At 32.9% G+C, this 13866-nt stretch overlaps 1 protein-coding gene across 1 annotated transcript; it reads right to left on the reverse strand.

The window, feature by feature from the left end:
* Positions 1-1841: 1841 nt before the first annotated feature.
* LOC128191523 (malignant T-cell-amplified sequence 1 homolog) lies at positions 1842-6862 on the reverse strand. Its single transcript, XM_052863634.1, has 5 exons — positions 6799-6862; positions 4388-4540; positions 3257-3357; positions 2304-2505; positions 1842-2157 (listed from the first exon to the last, which is right to left on the reverse strand). Exons 1-5 carry the CDS (start codon positions 6807-6809, stop codon positions 2076-2078), a joined length of 549 nt encoding a protein of 182 aa, XP_052719594.1. The 5' UTR covers positions 6810-6862; the 3' UTR covers positions 1842-2075.
* Positions 6863-13866: the final 7004 nt, after the last annotated feature.

Genomic DNA, 13866 nt, shown 5'->3' on the forward strand with positions numbered 1-13866 from the left:
TTTATTGTTTACAATGCTTAACGATCAACCAAAACTTGACTGTCTGTCAAAGAGTTATAAATAAGGATTGTGCCAGGTTTTTGTTTCCATTTGTTCAAAATATGAGTAAAAGTTCCTTCTCAAGCCGAAAAGCTAATATGTTTTAAACATAGATAAACTCTTTCTAGCATTTGTCACATTCATTTAAGGTCTAAACCTGGAGTTTCTTTACAACATTCAAAATGTAACCAAAAGAATGACCTGAGCTTTGTTTACATAATATAGAATTGTGAGCTTTGTATCTCATTTAACTTGACGACTGACACTCAAATTTTGGCTGACAACCTCTATTTAGAATTGTCTTGCGAAGCATTGTAAACTTGAAAATGAAAGAAGAAAATTTTACCGAAATTGTGACCATGCCCCTATATGATATTGGTCAAACAATATTCCATGGCTGCACTTATATAGCAGTATCATTTTTAAACATTTAGATGCAGCTTTCTTTGGTGATTCCAGGCACGTAGCATCAGGGAGGGGCCTTGCCCCCCCCCCCCTTTCTCACAGCAACAAATTTTTTTAAAATTAACATAGAAAAATTGAATTATCTAGGAGTTGGCCCCCCACTTTTTTGGGAGTATGTAAAAAATTGATATGAAAATAAGGAAAATTTTGGAAAAATTACAAATTTCTCTCTTTTTTTTGGCTTGTCAAGATTTTTTGGATGAGTCTGCCCCCCCCCCCCCACTTTCAAAACGGATGCTATGTGCCTGGATTCATGCTGCATTAGAAGGAAGGGACATTGCAAAAAAAATATAATTATCCCACATAATTTTTTTTCTGCATTGTCTAATTTGAGTCTGACATCATCATGATTATTTCGTGGTCCGTGATCTTTCTTTGGTTGCTATAGGTTTCAACTGATTGATAAACTGGTTAGAACTGAGTTGTGTCAATTTCAGCCCTGTCAGTTCTATGGAGCTATATAAATTACTATCAGTTTTCTTTAGAAATGAGGAAAAATTACTATGTAGATGACAAACTATAGACGTAAATATACCTGGTATACAGTATGAGAGGCATAATGAGAGGCATAATGGATACAAGTCTTCAATTAAATTGTTGAATTGTTCAAATATAATTTTAAGTGTACTACCTTTACTTTTCATTTTAAAATGAAAGATGACTATTTTTCTAAACAACACGTATTTAGTTAATCGAAGAAATAATTTTGTGATGAGTAAAAGACGTGATCACCCTTGGAAATCTGACGATGTCAAATGACATGCAGTCATTACTGGTGCTCTAATAGATTATCTTTTATGGTTTGTTATCAACATATTGTGGTTTAGATGTGACTTACTGATCAAACCTCACATTTATATTTAAACTCAAAACTACATATTTACTACAACCCATGTTAGGAACTGTCGACAGTATATTTAATCATTTGTTATTTCAGACCATGAAAAATTTAAGCACTTCAATAAATCAAAGTACTCATAGTACTGAAAAGCGCTAACCCAGCTTCTGAATGTATATTAAGGATAAACAGTGTATGTATATAACATTTCAGCTTCTGTATTGGCACTATACCGTTTTTCCTCATCACTGCGTGACACCCCCTGCAATGATGCATGTAAGCCCCGTACATTAAATTTACAATAGGGCGTATGATTCACAATAGCCTGTGCAGTTGTGTGCAAAAACTTGGCCCCCTGAAACTGGTTCCCTAACCAGTTTAAATGATGTATACTTCTGCTCATAGGGGGCGGTTATTCGATGCACCGGAAGTAGAATATCTAACGACAATAAAGCGCTGGGCTATGCTTAGCGCTTTAAAAACACTTTGAAAGCTAGTACATGTATTTGAAAATTTATTTTTCATGTAAATTAATAATTTCTATTACATGTCGAAACTTCCTGCATAAGTACAGAAATGAATGGCTCCACAAAGTAAAAATGGATTGAGGGTAAAATTGTTAATTAAATAGTACAGCTTTATTTTGAATTGCATTTTTCTATGCACATTATTGCAATAAATATCAAAATTGTTGGCCATGTATCAAAATAAAAAGTTCATCACTTAGGAAACATCATTTAACAGCTCTCATGTTCCACAGCCCATCGTTAAGGTAATGAATATTCTCTATCCCAATCCCTTTGTTTTTAGAAATGCTGAAAATTAAAAAAAGAAGATTTGTTAAAAACTTATCATTAAATACTAAAATAATAAGCTCTCGATACACTCCCAATTACTATATTCTAAAACCTGAGCTGTCACGACTAATAACCAAGAAGTTGAAATACTATTATACACCTACATTTCATCTGTGGACATTTTAGTCATTCCTACAGCCACTGCGTGCTCTTTGCCCTCGGCCATAACAGCCACAACCTTGTCCGGCTCCAGTCTGGTCATCTTGGCACCTGGTGAGGTCAGTCCCGGACACATGATGTTGGCACCACTCAAAACAAATCTAATGGCACCTTTGTCTACCTGCATGCGGGGTAACATGAAAGGGACTGCAGACATAAAAGAAAGGAAATTAATCCAATTTTATATGTTGGCATCATTTATCAGATGTTGATTATAAGCTTTTAAAGAAGACAAAGAGTTAGCTTCGAAAAAGAGTTATACTTCATGTCAAAGCAAGATTTTTAATCTTTAACAGAAACTAAACTTTACATCTTTAGATATTTCCCATAAGGATTTGAGGTTTTAGTTGAATAAAACTTTTATTAATTGATATGATCTTTGAACAAAATCTCATCTTCTAACTCAATACTTTCATTTAAGATATGAAGGTGGCGACATTGCAGAAAAAAATATATAAACCGCATTAGCGGGTATGTTATTTTTTTCTGCAATGATCGCTACCTTCATTACCAGCATGAATCATCAAAGAAAGCATTTTAATTTCTTTTATCTTATTAATAATTTTGATATTGTTATTGATAAATTATACTGTCGTATTGATCCCATTGGAGAAATTGTTAATCCATATATATGTGATTATAATACATAATGTACTACAAAACGTCTATGTATCTACAAATGTAATTAGATAAATGCTTTATGCAGAGAAAACAGTTTCAGGGACTATGAAGAATTGTATAAAATTGTCTTGCATGCTATAGTCTTTATGTTTTAATATTCTTTTGTCTGTCATTTGATTTCATTTTGACTGCATGTATGCCAACATGGTGATGTCAATAAACCATTGAAATGAATTGAATAATCTCAATGATTCACACACAATCATATTTTACTCACACTTGTGTAACAGCTTCAGTGTTGGCATGTAAGGCCCATCTCTGTGTCTGAACATTAGAGGTTCACCTGCAGCATTGGCAAGTATTTCTATGTGTTCATGGCTAGAAAAAATGCACAATTTCTTTACCAGTCAATTTCAAAGATAGTACATGCAAATTTTTTAATACACTGCAAGTACTAGTTGCATGTAATAGTAAAAAAATACAATTCATTAAAAATAAGAAGTTATTAATCTTTAAAGAAAATAAAGATCCCTCAATTTTTAATAGTAATATACAATATAAAAGACATTAAACTCATTTATTATTTGTGTTACTGAACTATGAATGTCACAGATTTCCAATGCAATGATAAGAGGAAATATACAGTAAATGTAAATATTTATATTCATATAAAGCAGATATATTTATTGAGAATTAATTTTGTTTGTATATTTGATAATATTCATCAAAGAAATTAAAACCGCCATGGATTTTCTCTATTATCAAACATTTATCAATGTTATTTGAAACAACAAAATCAAATCCCCTTGAATTAAGTCATTATGATAAAACATTAGTCCCACTATTTCTGTTTCTACAGCATGTACTAGGGCATTGTTGGAATCCTATCGTGGATTATGCTTTGTTTTACACTTGAAAGGAATGAAGAATAATCAACATTGGATTTTCTTTCTGACCATGAATAAATTAAGGTATCAGAAGTTCACATCACCTTATAATAAAACACTAATTGACATGTAAGTATTAACCCTTTCACACATGACCAGTAAGTTATTTTTCATTCCAATATAGCATCATTTATAGTTAAAAGTTTTTAATACTAATGTATAAACTTAGGGATCAAAATACCAGTATATATGATACACAGAACCTTGACATCTATAGGAACATATCAATATAATAATAATAATTGTGCATTCAGGTTTCCATATTTCATGCAGAATGTGATTTTTAAAAACCAAGGGTTAAAGGCTCGAGAAATACGAGGTGTGCAAATCCAATTCCTGGACACCTGATAATGAGGCATACTTATTCAAAAGAAGACTTTGTGAGGTTCCCTTTGTAATGAACATCACGGGAACCTCACTTGTGAAGTACCTAGAACATCTAGCATATTTTCAAAATGTACCATTTGACAAGCTTTAGGTCTCCTTTCTTTGGGATAATCTGATCAAGATATGGTTCTATAAATGGATAATTCTCTGTTACAGAATTTCTTATAGATTTTTGGACTGAAGACTTTGCATTATTAACTCCAGATACCATTTCTTTGTCATCAAATCTGAAAAAAAATTAGACTGATTGTCAAAATTAAAGTTATATGCAGATATCTACAAAGAACAGACAAACTTAGAGGTCAAAAGTAAGTTGTTTTACGTGTTTTAAATTGTGACATATAAAAACTTTTCTGATGATTATTTTTTACACAACGGCAAGAATAAAAATAACAGTAGTATTGTGTTGTGCTATTACTGTGCATAAATAGTAGCCGGGGTTTGATATATATATAGTGCAATTGCCAGAGGCGAGAGCACTCCGACTTGTGCACTAAGTATCAAACCATGCAGGACTTCTATTTGGGCATAGTACATGCCCTAGTCTACACACCAGTATTACTTACTGGTATGTAACGGGATGGGAAAAATAATGACAGACCAGACCAGGATTTGAACAGGGGCCCCCTGATTCTCTAGTCAGGTGCTCTATCAACTGAGCTATCTGGCACCCGTATTTAAACGTGTCTGGTCCATCATTATTTCTCCAATCCCATTACATTTGGTGCAGTGACCAACCCCTGGAACTGACAGGTTAACTCCTGCCCAGGGAAGAGCCTGGGGTGATCTTCGCCCTATTTAAGGGGGGAGGAATGTGACTGTCAGACCGATTCGAATACCGGCACCAGATAGCTCAGTTGGTAGAGAACTTGACAAGAGATTCAGGGGACCAAGGTTCGAATTCCGGTCTGATCTGTCATTATTTCTCCCATCCTTTTACATTTGTTGCAGTGACCAACCCCTGGAACTGACAGGTTAACTCCTGCCAGGGGAAGAGCCTGGGGTGATCTTCGAGGGCGAAGACCATTTAATGGGGGAGGAATGTGACGGTCAGACCAGTTTGAATACCGGTGCCAGATAGCTCAGTTGCGCTGTTGGTAGAGCACCTGACTAGAGATTCAGTTGGCCCGGTTCGAATCCTGGTCTGGTCTGTCATTATTTCTCCCATCGCGTTACACATAAACTAGTTACATAAACATTTCATACATATTAATCAACAATATAAAAGCTTTAATGTGGAAAACTTGACATTGCTTTGTAATGAATATCATAACTATTAAATATGTAAATTAAATATGTATCTGCGTGCAGTATAACAAACAAAATTTAAAGTTCTCCTGGGGTGGGGGGGGGGGGGGGTTCTCTTAGAACTTAGAGCGCCCCTATCTGGATATGAATTCTGTAAGAGATCAGATACCCTTTACCAAGAATACAGGTTCCCATGGGTACGATTTCTAAGAGTTCTCCTGATACCTTAAATATGAAGAGTTAATTATCCAAATAAACTATGTCTGCTGTCAAGTTTATTATACTCTGTCCTGTGTTTTTTGCTTCCACCATTTTTCACTTGGTAGTTCGATAATCATAAATACTTTTGTGCTCAAACTACATCTACCAGTACTGTAGATTCCCTATTTTACATGAGTACTTAATTCTGCGACTCAACCATTTTCCATTAAATCACGGAAAAATAAAATCGCGAATGCTGAATTTGTATTGTAGTTTTATGTTGTAAAATGTCTGAAAAATAAAAGCGAGATTTTAAAGTTCCGAGGATGTGATTCTCGCGAATTTACGGGGATATTTATTCCACACGTTTAATTAATATGAAAAATGTCAAGATTATCTGTTTTAAATGCCCTCTCTTCTGCTTCGGGCTTCAATACACGACCCAAAATAGAGAGTCTACAGGGATTTTGCATTGCATCAGCCATGAAATAGCCCGAATGATAACGTTGAAAAAATTGTGCGAGGTATTCTGAGTGAGTTCCGAAAGGTGAAAAGATGTAAACATTTCCCATTATAAATCTTGATAAAGAAATTTTTTTTTGTTACGTTGAACTTTTATGAGTGAAAAATGATAATGTGTCAATGAAGATATCTTAGATACTTTCACAGGTATGTGTATTTTTATTAAAAATCATCAAAAAGTGATGGAGGCAATTACTTTGGACAGACTATAGTGTCTACTTAACTCATACCATTTATGCAGTCTAAATTAATACACCCAGCCTTCATCCAAGAATAAAGGCTTGTGTAGAAAAAATAACGCTCTTTTCTCTTAAGTACTTAGATTTTAACTGTGTTTTCCTACCTAAGCCCCTGTGATCAAATGTGGAAAGTGAACACACTATAAGAAAGATAGTATCATAAAAATTTGATAATCGAAAAAAATCAATATGACAATGTAACAATCGATACTAACAACCATTCTTCGTGAAACTAAATATCTAAATTTTGCTTCTACAGAGCTTATAATGCTTACTTCTTAAACATGTTGGAGTGGATTGCTGTCTCACGTTGAAAATAAATGTCGGAAGTCTTTGTACAGTCATAGAAGAAAAAACTAAAATAACCGGAATTTCAAATTCCGATCTCTCTCTCTCTCTCTCTCTCTCTCTCTCTCTCTCTCTCTCTCTCTCTCTCTCTCTCTCATTAGTTTTCTGTACACTTTTTTACTTATGAATATTTTTATTTTTATTTTTTTCCTTACGACTTAGCATAGGGGATTAATTTTCCCATTGTTAAGAACATGTTATCAAGTATTGGACATGTGAAATGATGTATACGTAGATGAAAAGAAAAAAAAATTAAAAAAAAATAAAAAAGGAAATCTTTCAGTTTCCCAAAATCTTAAAAATCCTAATCCGGGGGTGGGGGGGGGGGGGTGGGGACGGGGGGCGCTGGCGTACTATATATTTCAATTTCACTCCTCATATCCTTATTTTCATATTAATTTTTTTCATACTCCCAAAAAAGTGGGGGGGGGGGGGGGGCCAACTCCATGATAATTCCATTTTTTTATATGTCAATTTAAAAAAAAATTGTTCCTGCGAGAAAAAGTGGGGGGGGGGGGGGGGGCCCCTGGCCCCTCCTGATGCTACGTGCCTGCAAGAAGAATTCCTTTACAATATAAGAAACTTATTTGTAAATCAAGATTATCATCTCATTACCGTCGAAACTGGTTGATACAACAATACGTTTTTGTCCTTTATATTATTTTAAATTGATATGCCTATTTTATTAAAAAAAAAATCTTTAAGAAGTTCTACTATATCAAACCCTCTGTCTTTCAATTAATTCAACTGTTTTCAACACAAAATGTAAAAGATTTTGTGCGATTTAGGTTAATATATTAAGAATGCTTTTGTTTTTGTCAGAAAACTCCTTGTGTAAACTTGCCTTTTTTTCAAATGATTTGATTTCATGTAGATCCTGTATAAATAAAAATCCATTTTCCCCTTGGATATTTATATAATCAAGTCCCCTTTCTAACAGGATGATTTTATAGTCATATCACAGGCTGAGCATTGCAGTTCGCAATTGCAACAAGATCCTAAACAATTGTTTATATATGGAATATAAACCCCTTGTAAAACCTAAGAATTGCCCAGAGGCCAAAGTCTATATATAAACAATTCTAAAGAAAAATCAATTTGTCAAAATGCTTGCATATAAGTAAAACCATACATTATTTCAGTTTAATGAATTTAAATACTTTCCTTTGTGACAGACTTGAATCTACTCGGTTCCTATCTGAGGAAGATTTCACACAAGTTTCAGCTTTTCTGGCCGATCGGTTTTTGAGAAGATTTTAAAATATTTTTCTCTACTTCCGATCACTATTATGTTTTCAAATGTACCGCTACAAAACCTTTCAAAACCAAATATGATTCTTTTTATTGAATATTTATCAATTTATCTGATGATGAATATATGTAGTTTTGCCCCATTTCTCAGATTACGTTAAAATGATGTTTGTTTTCATTATATCTAAATCATTTTACAACATACCCCAAAAGCAATCGCTATTAACAAGACTAGAGGTACTAATTCAATAAAAATAATATATCAAGATTAATAACCCCAATTGTGCAAATTATATAACAACAAAATTATAATCTTCTATAATGAACATATTCATAAAGAACTATACAATCTTGTGATATAAAAATGAATTTATTTGAGTGTTTCGTGCAGTTCTCTTATGCTCAAATATTGATGATCAGCATAATGTTTGATTGGAGAGAAGATCACATACTGGTCAGAAAGTACTATATTTTATTATCAGAGAATACAATTTTTAATATATACGATGTATGTAGAAACAATGCACGGTATCAAAAGAATATAAAACAATTACTAGTAATAAAATGTACCGGAAAACGGTGCTTCTTTTGTCACAATAAATTTCTCAATAAACTTAGGAAATTTACGCTTATTTGTAAGAAATATCTCTCCTGAAAATCAAAGGTACAGTGTACAGCCGATATCATTATTATATTTTTTGATCAGAAACTTTCATCACCATTTATTTCGCAATAAAAATACAATGGATACCATTTTTGCAATTTCTTATACATGCTATTTTAAAACGATGAAATAAGAGATTGAATATTTACAAATGACATTGTATGAAATTGTGGTTATCGATGTATCAAAATTAAATTTCCTGTTCCATTGAAGACTAAGAATATTAAATCAATTTCAGCATGTAAATATATGTATTTGGTTTAAAATGTATCTGTTTTTCACGAACTGGCAGTACTGTGAGCTGTTGCAACGCTTTGCCGTCCTCAAGTGCATTATGTGCATTGTATGTGATGTTCAAAATCCTTATGGATATCAAACTTTCTGAGTGTTTCTGTTTCCGATATCCTTCACGTCACCATATTCTGATATGTCGCTGTAAATATTATATAGCATCGCACCATACAGGCATACATGGTTGATAGAACAAACAACCCTCGCCCCCCCCCCCCTTCTCTCTCTCTCTCTCTGAATTGTATTCGTCGGTGATTTCAGAAACGTGATTGCAATAACAAGAAAGGGTAGCGATGACTTAATTTAGCAAGCTGTTAACAAAACATACATTCAAAATATGAACAGAATACTATTTCGATATGCAGCCGAAAACATGTAATGTAAAGTAGTTCATCTTGTTTATTAAAATGAATGCTCAGAGTGTACTTGCACTTGTGCAGTCTTGTCGTTATAACATGAATAATAGAAAATCATTCATCTTTCCCCGCTTTATTCATCCAGGAGCTAAGATTTCAATTGTCTAAACTAATAAAGAATTGCTATCTGTGTAACTAATTTTTAATAAAAATAACAAATGCTTTTTTATGTTGTTTGGGGACTTTTTCCTCTCAGTAGTTTGTGTTATTTATAATAACATTGGCGATTTGCATTCCTACAGTCAAAACTTTGCTTTGGCAAAATCTGGCCTGATATGTTTCTTCTCACTTAAAGGTATACAGTAAATTAAATGTTTGTACTCCTACGATTGGTCGGATTCTTATAACCCTCATGCTCTCTCTCTCTCTCTCTCTCTCTCTCTCTCTCTCTCTCTCTCTCTCTCTCTCTCTCTCTCCTTTTAGACAGGATTTCCTCAACTCCCCGTAATTCTCCACGGCAGAGTAGTGTTTTTTGAGGATTCTCATATTTCAAATAATTTCATGCATCACAGTATAATGCTATTGAAATTTTGTTACAGTCATATGAAATGATTTACAATTTCTATCCATTTTAAACAAAGGTCATGCATGTACAATCATTGTTAGGCTGTATCATGTTTGATCCTTCTCTGACAGCTACATGAGTATATACCAGTCAAGAAAGTTTTGGTTGATTAATTCCCCATCGATGAATCTAGATTGCACATTGCATTAAGTGAATGACTGCGCTGTACATTTGCGAATATTGCCAAATGTCCGAACTATATGAAAGGATTGCCTTGCTGCACATTGGCGGATCCAGAGAGGGGGGGGGGGTTCTCTGGGACATATGATTGTTTTTGAAAACGTTTAAATTCCTATTTAAAGGCAGTTTTCCCATTTATAATAAAAATACTGTAATTATCTCAAATAAATGCTTTAAAATTGTTTTCTTAATGAATTTCACACTACGCCCCATAATTTTGTTCTTATATGAAAAAACCCTATCGATTTTTTATCGAAATAAAGTACATTGTACTCCCCTTCAGCATCTGCTGTATACTACACTGAGTAAACATGTGGAAAATTAAAGAAAAAAGTACATAAAATTAAGCAGTATCACAGATTTAAAATAACATCTACAATGTATTTTCTACTCGATTTCTTTTTTTTTTAAATCGATTATAGTTCATACAGTTTTGAACTGACAAGCTATCGAGTAAAACGACGTTTTACTTTAAAAAGCCGCTTTCAAATGTACTGTTTAGTTAATTAAGTTAGATAATTATAATAGATGATTTTTACTTCGTCTCATACGAAAAATACATAGAAAACTCATGACCCGCTTACGCGAGTTATGCTATTTTTCTGGAATGCTAGCTACCTTCATACCCAAATGAAACACAAAAGGAAGCCTTTTTTGTTTTGTTTCCAAGAATCGGAAATTCAAAAATACTGTGTTAAGGGTTTTTATGTAAACCATTATGAAAATGCACAACTTTTAAAAACTTTTTTTAAATCGCATTTGATCGCATCTGTACTAGTCTGGATGATGTAGCGCACCCATTACAGAGGTCACATCAACTTCCCTGGGACGGCAATTGCTTTTACCATTGTATTACACACGTACAATCTTTTCAGAAGATAAATTGTCCCTATTCTTTTGTCATATCCTATCATTTAGACCTTTATTTAAGAAGGCAATCGATATAAAGAAATCAAAATCGATAAATAGTCCAGAATTTAAAACATCAAAGACATAAAAAAATTACCAAAATATCCATTTTTTGGGAGTTGATTTTAATCAACTCTCCTATGCAGTTACTCAGACAAACCGAAAGTGAAACAGTGTTTGGACCTCAGCACAATCATTGCTGCTGACAAGACTTAGTTCTTGAAAATAATTGATAAATTCGATATAATGTATTCTAAAGCATTATTTTTCAAGGAAACTTATTTATGAATACCTTGAAAATAGTCAGACTTTAAATGGTACGAACAATTTAAATATTTTTTGTAGTCGTATGTATTGCTACGCCAGAGTTCAATATTATAGTCTCGTTCAACCTGACGTTCGGCTGTCTCCTTAAATCCTTGTCGGAGATTTACGGTGTCAGCCGAGCGTTTGGTTGAACGAGACTAGAGTTCAATATTGCTTGGATCCATGCAATTTTCGAAAAATATTTCTATTACTGATACATAGTTTGATTGAATTAATTTTATCTTTAAACATTTTTTAACCTGATCCATATGGGGGTTTCTCGACATTCTTGTCGAAAAAGTACAAAAATTCATTTATAAAAATGTGCCGGCGTAATTCAAATCATAATAGAAACTATATACATGTACTTGTCCTGCAAAATAACATATCATTGATTTTAAAATAAATAAACATCGACATAATCAACTCCCATCAGTTCTTCAGTACTTTGATTTTAAATAGTTTGTCGTTATTAGTCTGAGTTATTTTTGTTTCTAAGTGTCTCTTTTCTATCAAGCATAGACGCACTTTCTCATTGCTGGAAACTTGGGTTTCTTAAAGCTAGATATTATGCAAATCTTCCTGACCTAAACCAAAACGGCAAAACGCTCAATAATACAGTGCACTCTGATGTTGAAATAGATGTGAAATAGATAGTGATGAGATAAATGTTTATTAAATACAGTTGTATACGCACGGAAAACGTTCAAAAAGTCCTTGTTTATTGAAAAATGATGAATTTTGCACGTATTGATTTTCATCAAATGGAACCCCCCTTTTCCAAATTGCTGGATCCACCTCTGCTGCACATAGACAATGAACGTGTGCTGTCATACAGGGTAACTAATGTTTTGGTCATATTGTAAATGTAGAATTTAATTGAGCATGGTAAAATGTGGTAAAACATACAACAAACGCATTGTTTCTTATTATCTCCAAGTCGTTACAATGAAAGGAACGTTCTGGTATTAATTTTATTCTTTGAAATAACCTTTTTTGAATTTCAGTATGGTTTTGGTTGGCGTTTCATTAGATATTCTCTATTAATGCCCTGACTTTTAGTTGTTCGTCAAAACGTACGCGACGTTACAAATCACTCCATATGATATTTATAACGCATTTAGGTGAAAGAGATTCCTCAGATACAATAGAGCATGAATAGTACTCCAACCTTATATATATATATAACCGACGTGTAGTTTTGAGCTTAACAATAGAAATTGAAAATTAACATGGCAAAAGTTGGAGATGAACGTAGAATGATATCCGTATTGTGGATTTTACAAATGCTTTTGACACCAAAAATTATTTCAATTTCTATGCATTTTGCACATTTTAGAATTAGTTCTTTTTGCAAATTGAAAGTATTTTACGAAACTTTACAACACGCTTCTTAAGATCAATTCTATGTAAGAATCAATGATTTATAAAAGGGTCTGACCACGCATAGTCACCAATTTTCCTTATATTTCATACATGGACACACCTAGGTGTAAAACGCAAAAAAACACTTAAAGTTGGTTGCTAGGGGTAACCGTTGCCATGGTAATCGAGGCTAAAGATGGGAAAATAGCAAAACTTACCTACTTTGAAGCCATATTAGAAGGTTTTGCCCACTAATGTAAACTATCAAAGACATAAAACAGCGTTTTTCCTATTTTCAATTATTTAATTATATAAGAAAATTGATGGAGAAACCAATACTTTTAAAATGTTACCATGGAAACCGTTACAAATTTTTGAAATCGGTTTTCTGCGGTTTTTTAATAAGCCCAAATGGGAAACTGTTAAATTTTTACATCCATATAAATGTCAATGCAATATATATTTTATCATGAAAATTGACATCGGTTGCTATGGCAACAAGGCCAAATATTAAGAAAAACTGAGAAATTTAAGATTATTTTGATATGCTTTCATTCCTGATTTTAGAATTTTTTTGCAATTGTTTTAGTTGGAACAGGTAAAAATATATCTAAATTTTCATTATACACCACAAAAACCTTTGTTATGCAACAGAGAAGTGTTGTTGCTATGGAAAATTAAGTTGCGTAAAAAATCAGACAGAAATTCTTACTTTTTGAAAAGTCCATAGCAACGGCAGTTATTTTTAGAAAATTTCAGAATTTTTTCAAGTGTCATTAAAGTTAAGGACATACTTTATTTTTTCTCACCATTTGATTTTATAAATTTATTCATTATATCTGAATAATATCCATTTAAAAATGCCTAAAAATATTATAATTTTCCTTATTCTTCAGCTTGTTACCATAGCAACGGTTCTCAATTTTCATATTTAAATTTTTAATTGCACAATCATAATAGTGTTTACCATAAAATCCAAGATTTGCACTTTTTTTTCGAACTAGATGAAGAAAACATATTTTAAAATTTCTGTTTAGTAACCATGGAA

This window comes from Crassostrea angulata, chromosome 7 (genome assembly GCF_025612915.1).
Source record: "Crassostrea angulata isolate pt1a10 chromosome 7, ASM2561291v2, whole genome shotgun sequence".
Lineage (NCBI taxonomy): Eukaryota > Metazoa > Mollusca > Bivalvia > Ostreida > Ostreidae > Magallana > Magallana angulata.

What these genes read in the sequence shown, in the direction of transcription:
- LOC128191523 (XM_052863634.1), bottom strand. An exon ending in ACTGAAGCTGTTACACAAGT is followed by an intron (nt 2,506 to 3,256) that starts GTGAGTAAAATA and finishes TTATGTCTGCAG; the next exon opens with TCCCTTTCATGTTACCCCGC. An exon ending in AAAATGTCCACAGATGAAAT is followed by an intron (nt 2,158 to 2,303) that starts GTAGGTGTATAA and finishes TTTAATTTTCAG; the next exon opens with CATTTCTAAAAACAAAGGGA.